The 19,629-nt window shown below is 36.5% G+C and overlaps 2 protein-coding genes across 2 annotated transcripts; one reads left to right on the top strand and one right to left on the bottom strand.

The window, feature by feature from the left end:
* Nucleotides 1-1,238: 1,238 nt before the first annotated feature.
* rps25 (ribosomal protein S25) lies at nucleotides 1,239-4,550 on the top strand. The gene is made up of 5 exons (XM_007244727.4): nucleotides 1,239-1,326; nucleotides 2,688-2,780; nucleotides 3,788-3,971; nucleotides 4,300-4,398; nucleotides 4,488-4,550. The coding sequence occupies exons 1-4, from the start codon at nucleotides 1,324-1,326 to the stop codon at nucleotides 4,392-4,394; spliced, it is 375 nt and encodes a 124-aa protein (XP_007244789.1). The 5' UTR covers nucleotides 1,239-1,323; the 3' UTR covers nucleotides 4,395-4,398; nucleotides 4,488-4,550.
* Nucleotides 4,551-4,758: 208 nt separating this feature from the next.
* mipepb (mitochondrial intermediate peptidase b) lies at nucleotides 4,759-14,879 on the bottom strand (the record flags this gene model as incomplete). The annotated part of the gene is given in 19 exon segments (XM_049469059.1): nucleotides 4,759-5,024; nucleotides 5,123-5,196; nucleotides 6,491-6,612; nucleotides 6,716-6,832; nucleotides 7,025-7,099; nucleotides 7,208-7,317; nucleotides 8,011-8,215; nucleotides 8,313-8,390; nucleotides 8,503-8,656; nucleotides 9,366-9,418; nucleotides 9,506-9,566; nucleotides 9,670-9,718; nucleotides 10,756-10,912; nucleotides 11,433-11,615; nucleotides 11,985-12,048; nucleotides 12,442-12,528; nucleotides 12,668-12,756; nucleotides 14,406-14,579; nucleotides 14,718-14,879. Coding segments are annotated over 19 exon segments (2,088 nt in total), but the record flags the coding sequence as incomplete, so codon positions are not given.
* Nucleotides 14,880-19,629: the final 4,750 nt, after the last annotated feature.

The raw sequence follows: 19,629 nt of genomic DNA, 5'->3' as shown, positions 1-19,629 counted from the left end.
CATGATACAGCTTTAACTTTTATTTATGGTTTGCATGGTGTACTGTGTTCACTGTTTACAGACAGTAACTTCTGGAAGTGTTACTGAGCCCATGCAGTGATCTCCAGTAGAGAATCAGTACAGCCTGTGCTACCCGAGGGCCCAAAGATCACCAGCACCCAGCACTCTCTGTAGTGATTTCCAGCAGAGAATCAGTACAGCCTGTGCTACCTGAGGGCCCAAAGATCACCAGCACCCAGCACTCTGTAGTGATTTCCAGTAGAGAATCAGTACAGCTTTTGCTACCTTAGGCCCAGAGATCACCAGCACCCAGCACTCTCTGTAGTGATTTCCAGTGTTGATGGGTCGGGCACAAACCGATACGGCTCTAAAAACTCGATCTTTAGAGTGAAGTGACTGATTTTGAGACTTTTTTCTGTTAAAGCTACAAGTGATTGACCAAGATGTGTGGTGACATCTAGATGCTGCTTTTACTTGTTGTTTTGCACATTTTGATTCCTATTTTGTTAAATGATTGATTCCTGATGTGTTGTTTCACTTTACGAATGTACAAATAATATACACAATCACAAATTTGGTCTTTTTTAGATTTAGATTTGGTCTATTTTAGATGGGTCTTTGATTTTTGTATTTTAGAATTTTTGTAGCACTCGATGTTGAGTATAAAAATAAATCTATACACATAATATCACATACGTTTTTGCATTTGTTATTCATGTTACACATTATTTGGTAATAAATTTAGTAACAAAGCTAAAAGATCTGGCTCTCTTTAGTAAGAAGAGATTGGAAACAAGTTAACAGATCACTTCACTTAACAGATCAGTTTCTCTGCTTTTATAGGTATAGGTATATATCAGCAGGGCTGTTATAATTATTAATTTACCTCAGCAGGGTTATTCCAATTAATGAATTTACCTCAGCAGAGCTATTCTAATTATGATTTTACTTCAGCAGGGCAGTTCAAGGCAGCGCAGTTCTAATCATAAATTTACCTCAGCAGTATTTTTTTTATCAAAATTTAACCAGGTAACAAAGCTAAAAAAGCTGTCTCTCTTTAGTAAGAAGAGCTTGAAAACAAGTTTACAGATCAAAATTCAAAATCAATGCTCTGAACTACAGCAGTTTTAGTAGGAACTTGGAATAAATAATTGTCAGTAGTTTATTGAATAGATTAGACCTGTGTGCTGTTAGTCTGCTGGGAGCCTGTAGGGGGCGGTGTAGCGCGGGCGGGCGAGCGGTGGAGAGGAGGCGGGCCGAGGAAGCGGAGGCCAAAGCGGGGAGGGCTCCCTCTCTCCTTCCTTTCTCTCTCCGAGCTTCAGCATGGTGCGTACCGGAGCCGCGCAGCTCACCCTAAATACACATTTATACACCCGAATAGTGCTGAAAACCGAGCTATAGCGCTGCAGTAGGGTACAGGGGATCACGGGGAAAAGGAAAATACAGAGAAATCCCGGTCTTTTCTGTGTTTATTACGTTATTTTGAGCGGTTAGAGCAGAGTTAGCGCTGCTGCTAGCTGCCTGGCTAACCGTGTGTCCGCGGCGTGTCTGAGGCCTGAGCTCAGCCCTGCGAGCGAGTTTACCTAACCGCTGTGTTTTATGGAATATCAGCCTTATTTAGGGGTTTAACTCTGTAGCAGTACTAGAGAACATACTGTAAACTTAACATTACTGAATGTTAGACGTTATAAAAAGTTGTATTTTTAGTTTTGTGGTGTTTTTTCATCTTCCGAAACCTGATTTGTGTATCTAGTTTACGTGGGTTAAAAGCCCGTGTTCTGTAATAGCTATTTAAAATCCTCTTTTTGTTATGTACAGTTTATTTATGTAGGGATTAATTTACTGTTATTTATGTAGAAATTGCTATTTTAATAAACATTTCTGCTTTAATTCATGTATTAACAATATATGTCAGCTGGGATGTTGGTTAGCTAACTTAGCTGTTAACGCTGGTCTTTAGAAGGAGTGAACTTAATTATCTCCTTATTTGGCACTTATATATATATATATATATAATTGCCCTGTAGTTTGTCAAATATTTGTTTTTTACTCTTGATAAGTTCGTATTTTTTTTTAGAAACAACAATGATAACGTGTGTAACACACCGGAGGAATTCAGATATCAATATTTGATGGAATAACTATAATTTTTAATCACCGCCTTCATACTCTCCACCAGTCTTTCGCACTGCTTTTGGGTGATCTTATGCCACTCCTGACGCAGAAATTTAAGCAGTGCAGCTTTGTTTGATTTCTGCAGATAAATGCTCTAAATGGCAATGTGTAAAAAAAAATTGTAAAAAAACAAAAAACTGTCAGAAAATTATAAAACAGTCATGTTCATTTTACTCTAAACATATAACGCTTACCTATAAATAGTAAAATGAGAGAACCTGAATTTCGAAATGATTTTAACTTTTATTCTGGAAGTGTATATTTAGTCATCAGTATAATATGGATGTAAAGTTGAAGTCTAGGGTGTAATAAAGTTTAATTGGTTTATATTGCTCTAGTGCTTATAGGAATTATGTAGTAAAAGTAAAAATATATTTCTATTGCTTTGTGTATACTAAGAGTAGCTATGATTCAGCTGGGTTGTGGGTTAGCTAGCTATCCATTTTTATTTAATATGTGCTAGCTATAAGCTTGTGTCTACAGTCTAATAAAGTATGTTTGGTTCCTGACAGCCACCCAAGGATAGCAAGCAGAAGAAGGATTCGGGCAAGTCCAAAAAGGACAAGGACCCAGTCAACAAGTCTGGAGGCAAGGCTAAGAAGAAGGTATGAAGTTTAATTTAATTAAGTCACTTTTTTTTAATTGCTGTAAATATTGTGGATCCATGGCTGGATAATGTCTAGTGAAGGGTACCAGTCAAATGTTCGGACACCTTTTCATTTAGTGCTTTTCTTTACTTCTGTATTTTCCACTTTTGTTAATTAAAATTCAAGACATTAAAAACAATTAAGAGACACATAGAATTATATTATTAAAAAAAGTGTTGGACTTCACAATCCCCTGACCTAAACCTGATGACCTGAGATGGGAGATTTGGGATGAGCTGGAGCTTCACAGCGAGAAGTAAAAGCACCTTCAAGAATCCCTTAAAGATGCTGAGAGAACTCTTTCAAGTGGCTCTACCCTGTAAGCTACTGAGATGCCAAATACCAAAAGTGTGCAATGTAATCAAAGCTAAAGGTGGCTACTTGGAAGAATCTAAAGTGTAAAGCCTTCTGGCTTGTTGTTTAACACTGTTGACTAAATGATTCCGCATGTATGCCTGTAAAGCTTTAATATAAAGTATAAAAAGCTTTAAATATAAAATGTACTATGTAAAAAAATCATAAGAGAAAACACATTGAATGAGGACATGTCAAAACATTTGATTGGTACTATATCACCGTATTTCCTAATGTTATTTGGTGTGTAAATTATCTTGAAATAAAACATTAAAATGCCCACAATGAATGTCTGCCTTCAAACATCTGAAAAATTACCTGTTTATGTAATGCACCTCAGTGACTGATACGCCACCTGTTCATTTAAATATTAATGTTTGTCATTAGTGTTAATGTTTTCCGTTGCTGTATTTTGGTATAAAATGATTGGCCGGCCCTAAGATTAAATGAAAGTTACGCTTATTTACTACTGTCACTCATCTTATTCATTAAATATAACTACAGTGTAACTAATTGATTGTGAAAGGTGATTTGTGGTGACTCATAGATGGATTTCTTTGCTCGTTTTATCACTGAATCTAAATCTCCCATTTTCTCCCTGTCTGGAGTAGAAGTGGTCCAAAGGAAAGGTGAGGGACAAGCTCAACAACCTGATCCTCTTCGACAAGGCCACATACGACAAGCTGTACAAAGAAGTCCCTAACTACAAGCTCATCACACCTGCTGTTGTGTCTGAGAGGCTGAAGATCAGAGGTTCTCTTGCCAGGGCTGCCCTTCATGAACTGCTAGGCAAAGGTATGGGATGCGCTCAAGCCAAACAGCTGCAGTACATATAAATGTGCATAAGTCTCAGATGTTAATTAAAAGAATGGTTTGCACATATATATTTTCATTACTTTGCATTTCTTTTACCCCAGATTGGGCAGTTGTGATGTTTATTGTTGTACCTTTTTAGTTCTACTGCAAAACTAAAGCAGCAAACCTTGGACACTAAGCCTTTTCTTGCAACTATTCCTTTAATCTGTTTTAGGTTTTTAGTGTCAGTATGTCAAAGTTGAAGTTCTTAAAATTAACATTTTAGCATGCCAAAATGTCTGTCTGATGACTCTTATCTTTCCCAAAGGTCTGATCAAGCTGGTGTCGAAGCACAGGGCTCAGCTGATCTACACACGTAACACCAAGGGTACAGATGAGGCTGCCCCTGAAAAAGAAGCATAATGAGGTGATTTTATTATTATTTCTCATTTGTTAATTGAACTATTGTCTGTGAAATCATTTATTTAACCTTTCTTTTGTTTGGTTTGGTTTCAGGTTCCTCCGTGGGATGTTATGGTCTTTTGTATAGTTAAATAAACCAACAACAACAACAACAAAGATCTTTGTGTTTGTGCTCATTTGTAGTATTTGATATGTTTGATTTTCTGGTTGACCTGTTAGGTCAGACCTCAACAGGCAAATGAAGATTTTTAAGTATTTGTGCTCCATTAAGGAATTAAGGAAATTAAAAATTGCTGTTTTCTTTGGCTACTAAATCAAAAGATTGGGAAGTGTATGATGAAGCTGCCAAATGAAAAGTCTAACATTCTGTTAAAATATAGTTTTATTTATTTTGAACACAGCAGACAAAATCTGGTTAAAATGAAGTAATGGTACTTTTTATTGTATTTTTAAACAAATTTAAAGATGCTAATTTTGCATAAGTCACACATTAAGGCATCAACAAGGAACAGCTTGTTGCAGTGATGTTCAATTGAACAAACATCTAGTTTGAAGGTCAGAAATCTGCGTCATGGTCCAGTACTAGAGCATTAACAAAGTCTTCAGTAGTAGGGGTCTTCTGTAGCATTCCTGAAAAACAGCAAATATTGTTGAGTAAAGATTGACTTCATACAGAGGGGAACAGGCATGTGTGTTAGAAATTCAAAGTGCAAGTGAAATGAGTTTACCTTCGATAATGAGCATGGGCTCTCTTCCACCACCGTGAGCCAGCATCTTGTTGCGGTAGTGCACTCCCATGGTTCTGGATGAGGGAGAAATAAGTTATGATGGAATAGTAATATGCCGTAAGATTTTTTTTTTTTTAAAGGTCACCTTCCGCGAAAATCCGATTTTTCTTGTTTTTTGTGGAATACAGTAGGTCTCTCCGAGTTGAATGTGTACACCTGCACATTAAACTGTTTTGCAGCCCCCATTGTCTGCAGGAGCTAAGCAAAGAAATCCCCCCTCCCCCCTCCGAAAAACGGGTGAATTTTGAATTATCTTTCTGCCTACGTAGGCAGAAACTCACAGACCAGCCCACCTTGGCTCGAGAAACTCCCAGAGGCGGAGCTGAAGCGACGCAACATCACCGCTCATCAGTTAGGAGGTGGGAGGCAGTGAGCGGCAGAGCAGTGGAGGGGCGTCGCGGTGCTCCTAGCCAATCAGAGGAGAGATATTTGCATGCTGTTTGCATGTATGAATATTCATGAGCAAAGCTGGAATCCGGTCATTTTGGACACACCCCTAAAACAGTCCATTAAAAAAGAGCTATACAGAGACACCTGAGCACTTTTTTTTTTTACAAAAACGGCTCACATGTCATTCATTCATACTAGAGACCACAACTAGACATTTTAAAATGAAAGAAAAAACGACGGAAGGTGACCTTTAAGGAAAGTTTTACATGCACACAATCAGGTTTAGAAGGATTACAGTGACATACATTTAAGACAGGAAATACAGTATACAGGTGCTGTATCTGCTAGAATGTGTTTTCTGATGTAGGAAGTTGTAGGTCTATAGGGAGCACTGTTGTAACCCAAGCAATACCAAACATGGCGCTGGAGGATTTGATCATACAAGTAGAATACATTCATAATAGAACATTAAAATAAAATAAACAAATGCTTTACTTGATAATTCCACATTGTGTTGATGTCCAGGAAAAAAGCTATGTGAACATCAGCACAAGTTCACATTTTGAAAGTAAATACAAAGATTATATCACAACCCAAAAAGTAAAGTGAATTTGTCCCTAAAAGGAAATGTGTGCATAACTGATCTTTTTATGCACATCTCCTCTGTTTTTGTTGTGCCACACTTTGCCTTCCTGTCAGAATCAGACTCACCTCAAGCAATGTTCTCTTGCTTGTTTTTAAAGAAAACTTCACACTGCACTGAAAAATACTGATCGGCGTCACATAAAGGCAAGAAATTGGATTTCAGTCACTTCAGATGTGGTAATCTTAAAGCAGCCTAAGGGTGTTAAATATGAAATGTACCCTTTATAGAAGGAACCACTCACACAACACTGCAACTCTCAGTACTGCACTCACCTGCTGAAGGGGTCCTTAAGAAAGCACTGCTTCCACACCATGGAGGCCACAGCTCTGGACATGAGGTAGGAGTAGTACTTAGCACCATAACCAACCAGGTGGCTGAATCGCTGCTGCCATGCCTACAAATAATTCAGAAAGAACAATGTCCAGATTAGTCCAAAGTGAACAAAATACCCTGTAACTGTAGTTTTTAATGCTCCAGCACAATATGAGGTAACTTACAGTGTTGGGAACGTATGGTAATCCATAAAACCTTCCCTGCACGTCTTCTAAAATATCAGTGGTTGTTTTGTTTTGCGGTTTGGCATGGTACATTTGATTCAAAGCTGCGTAGAAAACCTGGAATAAAGATAAAATTCCACAAAATGAAAATAGCAAAACCAGAGATTTACCAAGGTACCTAGGTGAAAGTTATCTCAGGGCTCCAATCACACAGAACAAAAATAGTACAGTATTTCTGCCTAAACTTATTGAATGTTTAACTGTGTGTATCTAAAGGGTGTGAGAGATGCTATGTAGAGGGTTTGCTACCTGTAGCTGAGTGTCAGCAGCTCCACATATTTTCTTACATTCACACAGACGGGTAACCATGCTTTCAGGAAGGGGCTAGAAGAGGAAAAACATGAGAACATCTACATATGAATTTAAATGTATTTTATATTGATACAATTACCTAAAAAGAAAAAAGCTGGATGCTGGTAGTTGTTACGTTACCTCTCCTGTCTCATAGTGATGTGCAAACTGGCTCACAACACGATAATCGGAGGCAAAGAACTCCATGAGAATAGATGGGACTTCAGCAAAGTCTGTAGCACATCTGGTTCCTGTGAACACACATATGACACACAGTTCATTAACTACTTGACCACCACTGTCCCTGTTAACTATAACCGTATTTTTCAGACTATAAGGTGCACCGGATTTTAAGGCGCACTATCAATGAACGGATATTTTCTGGTCTATTTTCATAAATAAAGCGCACTGGATTATAAGGCACATTAAGCAACACTAGTAAGGACACTCTTGCTCACTTCGATGTAGGAATCATCATGTTTCCCTTCTAATAGGGAAACTGGGGGAAGTGCCTAAGTAAACAAAAATGTAATTCTTAAAAAGAAAAAAAAAACTTTCTTTCAAAGTCAGACAAGTGCTGGGTTTTAATCTACACAGATTTCTCCTTTTAAGGCATTTATTTGGGTGAGTAAAGCACTTCCTTTAATTTACAGTAAGCTTAGGGTGAATTTTCAGCGAAGTTTCTCCAGCACTAAGGCTGGGTGCAGCAGCATTAGCATTAGTCGCTAACCACAGCGCTAACGGGAAATAAATGCCAGATACCTGATAGCGCTAGACTGAAGAACCCTGAGTGTTCTGGTAACCCACAGCACTATCAGCTAGGGGTTCTTTCCACGTAATGCTTGCCTTTAGCGGCTAATGCTAATACTGCTGCGCCCAGCCTTAGTGCTGAAGAAACTTCACTTAACTATTTCACTCTATAGTTTAATAAATATTTGTTTTACCAGACACATGTTGATAGTGAGTTCGGCCCAGTATTGAATGCATGGCATGGCCCATCTCATGGAAGAGATTCTCCATCATGTTGGGGGTAAGAAGTAAGGGGGCTCTGCCGGGGGGCAGAGGCAGGCTCATCATCAGAACCACCACTGGCAGCTGGTACTGCCCATCCACTTTCAGCCGCCCGCCGCGGATGGTGAAGTGACAGTCCTGTAGGAGAAAAGTACAAGTTAGATCTCCAAACTATAGAAATTTGGGCATATTAGATGATCAGATGAGATTTGGGGGGTTAGGAAGCACCCTTCACCTGGTGGGGTTTATCAGGACGACGGAAGAAGTCACAGTAGATGTATCCCAGCAGGCCCTCAGACTCGTGAACCACAGCCTGGTTAAAGCAAATTGGGGGTCATTATCCGCACTATAATCCTTTATAGTGCACGAAATACACTTTTAATGGCAGTATAAGGATGATTTCACATCCCCAGCCCTGCACTCACCAGTTTTCTGACATCATCACTCCACACCTCTCCCATCTTCGGCTCCTCAGCGTGGAAGGAGACCCCGAATAGCTGGCTGAAGAGCATGTTCAGTCCCTCCATACATGCTCCCAGAGAGAGGTATGGGCTATAGTGCATGGCCTCAATGTTGCACCTGAAACCGAGATCAATCAGAACTTAATAAAGAGATAAAGTGCATCACTAATCTGAAATCTCAAATTTTATCACAAATTATAACATATGTGTATTTTTATTACTATTTATATTAATACTGTTAGTACTAAGTAATGCTATTAATATCAATAATGCTATTATTGTTGCTATTTTCATTGCTATAATTATTAATAATAATAATAACAATGCTGTTTAAAAGTATTTAATACAGATGTTTCATACTATTGCTATTTAATACCACTATTTCAAACTATTGCTATTAATTGCTAAAATTGAGCTATTATTTACATTTAATATACTGTGCTAGAATATTATGTGTAGCAAAACACACACAGCTTTGAAAAAAATTAGAGACTATTTAATTTTTTTTTATTTTTTATCAAATCAAAAGAAAACCTCTGGAAGATAATCAAGGGGAAGATCAAACCATCAATCCAAGCTGAACTGCTTGAATTTTTGCGCCCAGAGTGGCATTAATTTATCCAAAAGCAGTGTGTAAGACTGGTGGAGGAAAAACATGCTAAGATGCATGAAAAACCAGGGTTATTGATTTCTGAACTCTTAAAACTCTATGAATATAAACTTGTTTTCTTCTCATTATTTGAGGTCTGAAAGCTCTGCATCTTTTTTGATATTTCAGCCATTTTGTTGTCCATTATATTGTTATGTTGTCCATAGTTTAGTCTTACATTTTAGCTCGAATGGCTCCACTGAGGTAAAGATGATCCCATGGCATCAGATCCTACATTGAGTTCAAAGAAACACATCTGTCAGGAATCAAATGATTAAACTGAGTTAAAGATACACAGCAGCCGCAGAGAACACATACCAGGTTTGTTGAGCATGTTTTCTGCTTAAAGTCCCTCATCGTGCTGAAGTCTCTCGCAGTTCTACAGGTCAGATTAGAAAGAAGACCCAAGCAGATTAAACTATTATTTTTATACACTGCTTAACCTTAGAATGATAAATGCAGATCTGCAGAAAATACTTTACCTGACTGAGAGCTTTTCTGTAAGCAGCTGTAGGAACTCCATCACTGTCTCTGGAAGGTTTTTGATACAGTTTTAGAATTATTCTGAAGATCACGTGCATAAAGGCTACATATCTTATTTATGTACTCTTATTTTTACCAAATTACTCTGTGCATCTCTCTGTTCTAATTATCAGAAACAATTATTTTGACACCTCTTTGAGACACTGCCACTAAGGTCTGACACCTGGCCAGATATGTATAAAGTTTTTAAGCTCCACACTTCAGTAGAAGTACTAAAATATTGCAGAAAAGTTGAGGAGCCATCCAATCCGGTGATAGTGCAGAGCATCTACCACTCTGGCTTTAGTGATAATGTGGGTTTGTAATGATTACTAACTTTTTTATAAAATATTGTAACGAATAACGATGCAGTGCATAAAAATGTATTAGAATAAAAGAGGAGACGTGCTTGTCCAGACCCTCCTAGTGACGGAAGCATTGCAACTGATGGGGGGAAGTCCTAGTTAATTGGGTCAGCTTAATTGGAGATAACTAAAAGAAGTTTGATTTTGCCTTTAAAAACACTATACAACTTCCAGCAGGCTAAGCGCTGCCACTATGATCAGGAGATTGCTGGTTTAAACCCTGTTCATGTAGCATGCCATCGGCTACCGGAGCCCTGAGAGAGCACAATTGCTCTCTCTGGGTGGGTAGATAGCCCTCTCTCCCCACATCACTCCAAAGGGTGATGTCGATCAGCACAAGGCGTCTGTGAGCTGATGTATCAGAACTGAGTCCAAGTGCTTTGTGATGCTACTCGGCATTGCTGCATCAGCAGCCGTTCAAAAAGAGGCGGTGGCTGACTTCACACGTGTCGGAGGAGGCATGTGTTAGTCTTCACCCTCCTGGTGTTGGGCCATTACTAGTGATAGGGGGCGTCCTAATGAGTGGGTTGGGTAATTGGTTGTGTAAATTGAAATAAAATAATTTTAAAAACACTATATAACTTACCAAACTAAACAAATAAATAAAAGTAGAAATTGTATAGTAAAATACAAATAATACTGGTCCTAAATATGTCAGTCTGATTGACTGGGTTGCTTTACCTGGGGTTTTTGCCATCTACGCCTTTAAAGCTCTGTGCGCAAACGATTCATATCCCACAAGCTGTGCCAGCTCATGCCTACAGGCCAACAGCTCATCCAGACACAGCAACAGGTCAGAGTTCGGATAGAGAAAGACTTTGTATGCAGCTTCTCGCACCTAGAAAAGAGAAAACAGAAAGGCTAGAAAGAATCAGACAGAGGATTTCAGTCACTTAATTTTAAAAGGTTAAACTGTAGAGCAAAAAGTCATATAAATGAAAATGAAAAATGAAAATGTGTTTATTTCCCAACTTTATGAAGGGCCCTTTAAGAAGAGAAGAAATATGCAAGCTGTTCAAAAAAGTTTAAAAGTGTACAGATGTATAGTAATTAGTAGTGGGTGGGTGATATGGCCCTAAAATAATATCATGATATTTCAATTGGTATGGTATTTTCGCGATAACGATACTCCTGGCAAAACACTGAATTTAATAAATCAGTAGGCAGTTGTATATTTTCAAGAATATACCACTGCAACAAAATAAAAATCTAATTTTATTATTTCATACGAAATGATATGGCACACCCCTAACTGACTATTATTAATGCTCTTATATATATTATATATTTTAGACTAATTTAACAGTGTTGAATCAAAGCAAGTTTATTCCATTATTCTGCCCATTACCAGCTCATACCAGCTCATCTGGAGAATCTGCATACAGTCCACCAATCTGAATACGGTCCCCATCGACTGAGAAACAGTGGCGAATATGCTCAGGCAGGTCTCGCTTCTCCACCTTACTGGGAAGCTGAGAGCCATGCAGGAAAGAATGGCACAGATCCAGCAGCTTCACATTCAAACTGACGGACTTTCTTCTCTAAAAACACCCCCACAAAAAATGTATATAAATATAAATCTCCAAAAGTATAACTTTTAATGGAGGACCAGTGTATAAGGCCCTTTTGGAGCTTATAAGTGTGAATAATTTGAATACAAATAAAACAAACTAGAGGAAAATAATAATTTTTAAATAAAAGACTAATACTGAAAAGTGATAAGTAGCATTATTATATTAAGCATTATCTGGTAAAGCTGCATGTTTAACACTGACTGGGAGAAAATACAAAAGAGACAATATCCATATAGGTTCATTATTTTTACACTTTTACACTTTAATTATTTATTATTTATTTATAAGATTTTTGCATGACATCAACAAAATATAATTTTATGTATATAAACTTACCTTTGCTTCATCCAAATGAATCCCATTAATTTCAAAGTCAAACATGAACAGCTCAGCCACTCTCCTAAAAAAGTTAAAAATCATTTTCTCAGAAAATATGAATACTATATAAGACCAATTGGTAATTTTGGCAGTGTGGACAGTGTGCCAAGTCCTGCTGGAAAATGAAATCCATATCTCCATAAAAGTTGTCAGGAGAGGGAAGCATGAAGTGCTGTAAGATTTGGACTGCAGATGTCTCTCCAAACCATCACTGATTGTAGAAACTTCACACTAGACCTCAAGCAGTTTGGACTCTTCCTCCAAACTCTGCTCCCTTGATTTACAAATGAAATGTAAAATTTACTGATAATCAATTACTTTAATGACTTCTTGACTTCTTGAGCCAAAGAGCAAGAAATGATAAGTCTGGCATAATGCAGCTTTAAACACAAGCTCAAAAACCTCCTAAACCTGCCTTGTGTCTGGATCCAGTGTAGCCACAGCATCCTCATCACCCAGTAGGTTCTTTAGGCTTTGACACAGATCTACATTGGTGTTGAGTCTGTCAAACACAAACACACACACACACACACACACAAACAAACAAATCCCAGTCATACCACATAGTCTCCACTTAATGATTTATACAGTGAATGTGTTGCACTGCTTATCCTGGAATAACGTAACTAAACAAAACTCACTTTTCCACCGCTGTGCTGATGTCAATGCAGGTCTTTTCAGCTGCATTACGGTATGCAGGGTCAGGATGAGCTACTTTGATGAAATCTGCCTGCAAAACACAAAACAACAATCAGAGTACACTGAAGGGTCTCTGTATATAAAGTTATCATGTAACAGAATACAATCATTTGGAATAGTAAAATTTCTGTCTGTATTTTAAAAGAAATAATTATTAGTGTTATTGGAACCTTCTATGATAATTTATTGTCAGTTTTTAGGATATCATGTCATGATGTGGTTCCTTAGAGAGCAGGGAACGCGCTGAAGTTTACACACATTATAATAAAACAAATTAAATTTACACTGAACATCCATAATATGTAAAACCAAAAGCCTAATATTGTGTAGGTCCCCCCTAGAGTCGCCAACATTTTTTTTGTTAAAGAAAAAATACATAATATTAATATTAAGATACCGCTGACAGGAAGAGACTGGACAGAATCATCAGGAAGTCCAGCTCTGTCCTGGGGTGTCCTCTGGACCCAGTGGAGGTGGTGGGAAACAGGAGGATGAGGACTAAACTTAACAACATGCTGAAGAACCTGTCCCATCCCATGCATCACTCTCTGACAGCACTGAGCAGCTCCTTCAGTACCCGGCTGCTGCACCCACGCTGCGTGAAGGAGAGATACCGCAGGTCCTTCGTTCCACACGCCATCAGACTTTACAACACACCGCGCTCCTCAGGACTTCATACAAACCTACATACTACTCAGTGTAGCTGTAACGCTTACCGTGTGCAATATCCATCTCACTACGAGTACTGTGATCATCATTTGTGCAATTTATTTAATGTGCAATATTTTTTTTTTCTCACTTTTGTTTTTATCTATTATTTATTTAATATTTATTCACTGTTACTCTTGTGCAATAATACTGGTCCACCCTACCATAATCATATCTCTATGCACTAGATGTATATATATATATTTTTTTTTTCTTTTACTATATATAATTTTTTAAACTCTTTATATATTTTCCTACAATAGGTTTTCTGTATATATAGATTTATCATTATTTGTATTTACCTTTTCCTGACCTGTTTCTCTGTCCTTTACTCTGCACTGCTGTAACATGGTAAATTTCCCCATTGTGGGATTAATAAAGGATTATCTTATCTTATCTTATCTTATCTTATCTTATCTTATCTTATTATTATTATTATTATTATTATTATTATTATTATTATTAGTATTAGTAGTAGTAGTAGTAGTAAAAGTAGTAGTAATAGTAGTATTACTATAATTCTATTAACAAGTTTTCATATTCATATCCATTTTTGTCATTTTATTATTTTTAATAACCTACTTTTGCCTTTTGCATTTTCACGTTTAATAAACTCGTATTACCAGTCATTTACAGTTTGGGTTCATTATTATTCTGTAATATGGGTTAATGTTTTATTTTGTTTACTATTTTTACTTATGTTGTTAATTTTGCTGATGTTTTGTTCATGTCTGTGTATGTTATCAATACACATTACCAACAAATTTTAATCAGACTCCCTACGTTGCTGTTTTTAAAGTTCAAAACAATAATAATAGTAATAATAATAATATGTTTTATTACTACTTATTATTATTATTATTATTATTATTATTATTATTATTATTATTATTATTATTATTATTATTATAAATGAGATGAGTTTTATGTAAAAACTTGTCATGGACATGTTAATCCATTTTTTTATTTTACCAAATCTGCCACTCTGCACAAGCAGTCAGAGATCTGGTCAAACGCCTCCACCGTTTCAACAGCAGAGGGCGGTGTGCAGGCTCTCTTCACCAAAAACTCCATTTCCCAGAGTGCTTCGCGCTGAACAACCTGGAATCCGGCAGGAGAGCTGAGCTCTGCCACCCCAAACAAACCCTGCAGGCAAACACATTAATTACATTAAACCCAAAGATTTAAAACACTACTGTGTGTATTTGTGGGTAGTTTGGGGTGTAAACGAAAGTTAGGTACACTATCTAGCTTTTTTCTGAGCTCATAAAAATGTAAACTCACCACATTTGTGTGCTCGTGGTCCAGTCGTCTGTGCTGCTGCTGTGCATTAAAAGCTTCTCCAACAGGAGACCACGCAGTTACACCTCTGAATAATATTAATTTTGAGCTTTTTAAAAGCTTGCAGAAGCGAACAGGCCTGAACACGGTGTCTGAAACAGTCCATTACCCGTTTAATATGAGGCAGAAAGCGACATATTTGAGCTGTACAGGCGGTTAAAGGCTGTGGAGGCTGGGCTCACCAGCCTAACTGGCTCAGAGTGTTACTGAAGGTTACCTAATCCTGGGTTAGGTAAATAACTGGCCTAGATCACTTTTACAGTTCGTTATTATTATTACTTTAAATATCTAATATGTTTGAATATGTTATTTTTATTTTTCTTTCTAGTAAAGACGAAGGTATTGTGGTGGTGAACCCGGAGAATCCCCAATACAGAGGAGAATACCCACTTCAACATGTAATACAGGTTTGTTTGACCACCAGAGGGCGCTCCCACGTGAGTCCAAAATGAATGGGTTTGTATGGAGCAACTGAGCAAATTCAGATTTTATAAATGTTTAATACTTTTCATACTTAAAAAGTTACTTATTTTCAGTACTCAGAACTAAATAACACGTTTCATTACCAATTACATATTTTAATGCTTTTAAAACTCTATTTATAAGCATTTTAAACTCAGTGCACATGACACAGTCATGTGTTTACTATGTGTAACTTTACCAAAGGGCCGCCATGTTTGAGGTATAGTTCCTGTGACCTATCGGTAAAAGTGGAGAAACATAAGTAAAGTGAGGAAATAGATCCTCTAAATAATCATCTGTTAACAACATTGATGAATAAGACCTGACTACAAAAGCTGAAATAATAATAATAATAATAATAATAATAATAATAATAATAATAATAATAATAATAATAAGGCATTTGTATGGTGCATGTAGTAGCTAGTTAATAAAGGTTTAATAAAGAGATTTAGTTTGTTCCAGGAATCAGAAATTAATTTCCAGTCCTGTTCACCATCTATAATACATTGTTGATACATTTATCTGTGGTACAGTTTTAATCAATATAAACGCTGATTCAGCTTCTAGGACATGATTATTAGATAATGATGTGACTATGGTGCATGAAAACAAGAAACTACACAAAGAACTACACCGTAAATATCAGTGGTGGATGAAGTAGCTATTCAAGCCATGCAACCTAGATAATTAAGTTCATGTAAAAATACCCAGGGTACAGTATTAGTCAAATTAGCAAAATTACATTTCTTCATTTAGACACAAATATTTACCTTTAAATGTTTAGTATTCACCCTCCTTGAACTGTTCCACATTTTCTCATGTTACACCCACACATTTATACACTGCCTGGTAGGGTTTCTCCTGAATAAAAAACAGCCTCAGCAAAGATTTAAACATACATTATAATGAAGGACCCATTGTGGAGTATGATCATACTTATTTGCTCTACAATCTTGGAAAGTGCTGGAATAGGATTGGCTTTAAACACTATATTACACTCTCAGACAAAAAAATGTAATTCCATATCTAGCTTGATACAATCACTTTCCACTGTGGCAGCAACACTTCAGGGTACAGATGTGAACTTTTACATATAGAGCTCTGCAAAAAAAAAATAAGAGACCACTTCAGTTTCTGAATCAGTTTGTCTAATTTTGCTATCTATAGGTATATGTCTGAGTAAAATAAACATTGTTGTTTTATTCTATAAACTACAGGGATTTCCTCCAAATTCCAAAAGAAAAATGGTCATTTATAGCATTTATTTGCAGAAAATGAGAAATGGCTGAAATAACAAAACAGATGCAGAGCTTTCAGACCTCAAATAATGCAAAGAAAACAAGTTTATATTCATCTTGGCATGTTCTTCTCCACCAGTCTTACACACTGCTTTTGGATAACTTTATGCCACTCATTGTGCAACAATTCAGGCAATTCTTGATTATATTTCAGAGGTTTTCAATTTGGTGAAATAAAAAAGTCACCCTTTTAATTGTCTTTAGTCACAAGGTTTCCTTAAGAAAAACAAACCTAACGTTGGAATTGTTGTTTTTTTCTGTATAAATGCTCTCAAAATTCTCTCTAAAAAATGGTCAAAAAATGGACGTAATATTTTGCAATAGTCTTTCTGAGTTCTGGTAGAATTACATTGATCCAACAAAGTATTAAAATTAACACAGATCTGCAGGAGCAGGCCTTTCCCTTTTGCCCATTTATCTTGTTTACACCTGGTACTGACACACATCTGTGATCGAATCACAAGTGGTCAGCGTCAGCGTAAACGGAGACGCTTTGTGATGCAATCACTCAGTCCACAGGTGGTCAGAGACGCATAAGACTGCTTTGTCTTTTTCAGTGTAAATGCTAATCCTGAGTCTTGTCTCCGGGTGTTGTAAAACCCAATACACAGGATATTTGTCAAACTGTTTAAACATAATTAGTTCATGTGCTTATCCCCCATATTTAACAAAGGTGTGAAAATGCTTCATAATTAACAGGACGAATCAGACCCATTTTATTAGAATTTCTAAATTTTTGTTTTGCACTTTTCTGCACAACAAAACAGCAGCTTTACACTTTACACTGTTAGAACTAAATTCTTCAGAATTCTCAAAAAATGACTTAGAACAATGTTTTTACTTTAACTTCTACTAAAAGAACGTTAATGAGGTTTTTCTCTTCTTCTTTAAAGTGCTGTCGACCAAAACCCCATCAGAAACAGAAAACACCCATTTTTGTTGTTTTTGACTTTTTGATATTAATAAAATCTGTCAGTTAATCTGTATATTGTCATAATTGGATGAATGGACCAATAGAAATTCTCCAAAAGTCATTGGATTAAAGTCTTTTAACATTAACTTTTGTAAATAAGCTGCTGTAAATGTTGCGGCTGATGGAAAAAAAACATTGTATCTCCTTTATAAACGTTATTTTTGACTTCCTGCCATAAGTTGAATTTTGCATTAGATCTTTGCATTGTGTCAAAGTTTCGTAATGCATGGGCCAATTAAAATGCTCCAAAATCTCTTTACAGTAAAAGTTAAGAGGGTTTTGACAGCTATAGCTAAACTGCACATATACAGGCATTAAAAAGGAATTCTACAGTTTTTTTCTACATAATAAAAGGCTCAAGATATCTTTCACAGTTTATTTCACAGTGATTTGGTGTAAAATGCTACATTTTAAAGAAAAACAGAAAGCTCACAGAAAGTTGCCCAAGACAGAATTTTTACCACAATGTTTTTTTCAATTGGCCTAAAACAACTCTATTGTTTGATAAATTGCATTTATGTAAGCGGGGGTGCATTGAGTTTTAAGCCAAAAAACAAGTTTCTTTTTTGTTCTCTCTTTTTCTTTTCTTTTTTTTACTAGTGGTTTTGCATATTAACTCCTTATGCTGTCTTACTTGATTATACTCTAAATATTATCACATGGAAAGCCATGCAAATTGCCTGAGTTGTTCAGTTGAGAGAAAGCCAGGAACCACTGGATGTTCTGATAAATTTAATGAGCTTTAATAAAATGAATCTGGTTCATTTCACCACCTCTGTAAAGCAGAGCTGGTACGTTTGTCTTCAGTCATCCGTTTCACACCAAATCCCTCTGTTTACACCTCATTGTTTGTGACTTTGTTTGCATCTCAATAGACTCCCAATCTGTTGGTAACACCATTCTGAGCTCTTTAGTATTTAAATATTTTCCAGGCCTGTTTAGTTGTTTAGTTAACATATAAATGAAGCCTGTGAGTAAAGTTAGGCCTGATTTAACCACTAAATACTAAAAGAAGATATGTGTGTGCAGGCTTCATACTTCCCAATGATGGTTAAATCATTTATACTTACTTGTTATGTTAGTTTTGTGGTGATTGCCAGATTTTAGCAAGTCAGCCTTGTTGTTGTCTTCAGAAGTTTAAAAGAGAAGATATTTCATATACATTTTATATACAACTCATCATAGTACATCAAAATAAAGACTACATTGGAGAAATTAAGGACTACATTAAGGAATATCAGATAATCCCTGAATCTAGTTTGCAATAAAGTGAAGTTCTGAACTAGTGGGTAACTTTAAAAAAAACAAACAAATTATACATATCATGATACTGTAATCAAGACAATCTATTCAGATCAAAAAATATATTCCTATCATAGTGTAAAAAGACATTATCATATTCATAAAATCTGAGTAAAATAAAAGTTAACTTTTTCTCCAATCAGAACAGTGGGATCGAATGACTATGACTACAACTCTGCTATCTAGTGGGCAAATATTTACTGTAAACTACTTAAAAAAAAAGCTGTGCTGTGTTTTTGTAAGTCAATACAGTATTTTATGCAATACAAAATATCTCAATACATTGATATATTGATGTTTTCCTACACCCCCGACCTGTAAAAGAAAATCAATGAGGGAGTTTTTGAGAGCATCACCGTCTTCAGATGTCTGCTCCATTCATTACCACTGTGAACAATCCTGACTGAGTTAGATCCTGCGAAACAGAAACACAGTGTTTCACACAAAAACACTCTTCAAAGTTTCCTCAGCAAGTGATCAAATAGAGCTGTTATCCAGCGTCTGCAGTCACATCCTGCTCAGAAACAGGCCTCAGACTCTCTGATCTTCCACACACCACTAGATAAAGAAATGAAGATAACACTTAAGAAGAAAAAGAAGAAAATATAAAGCAGGCTTTCATAGATTTACATTATTTCATGTTTTGTCTGCTCCACCTAATTTTCATTTATTAATAAACATCCATCCTGCATTTGAGGCCTGCAACACATTCCAAAACTGGTAAAGCATTTATCACTTTTTTAATGTTTGCATTCCTTCTACAATGATGTTCTGTTGAGTTATGCTACCCATCTATATGTGCTTCTTTACGGCACTG

Source organism: Astyanax mexicanus, chromosome 20 (assembly GCF_023375975.1).
Source record: "Astyanax mexicanus isolate ESR-SI-001 chromosome 20, AstMex3_surface, whole genome shotgun sequence".
In the NCBI taxonomy this organism is placed as follows: domain Eukaryota; kingdom Metazoa; phylum Chordata; class Actinopteri; order Characiformes; family Acestrorhamphidae; genus Astyanax; species Astyanax mexicanus.
Note: the sequence above shows the minus strand (reverse complement) of the source record. Positions and strands in the feature narration are given on the sequence as shown.

Coding starts and splice junctions, on each gene's coding strand:
- rps25 (XM_007244727.4), top strand. Junction 2,781..3,787: donor GAGGCAAGGCTAAGAAGAAG/GTATGAAGTTTA, acceptor TGTCTGGAGTAG/AAGTGGTCCAAAGGAAAGGT. Junction 3,972..4,299: donor TCATGAACTGCTAGGCAAAG/GTATGGGATGCG, acceptor TCTTTCCCAAAG/GTCTGATCAAGCTGGTGTCG.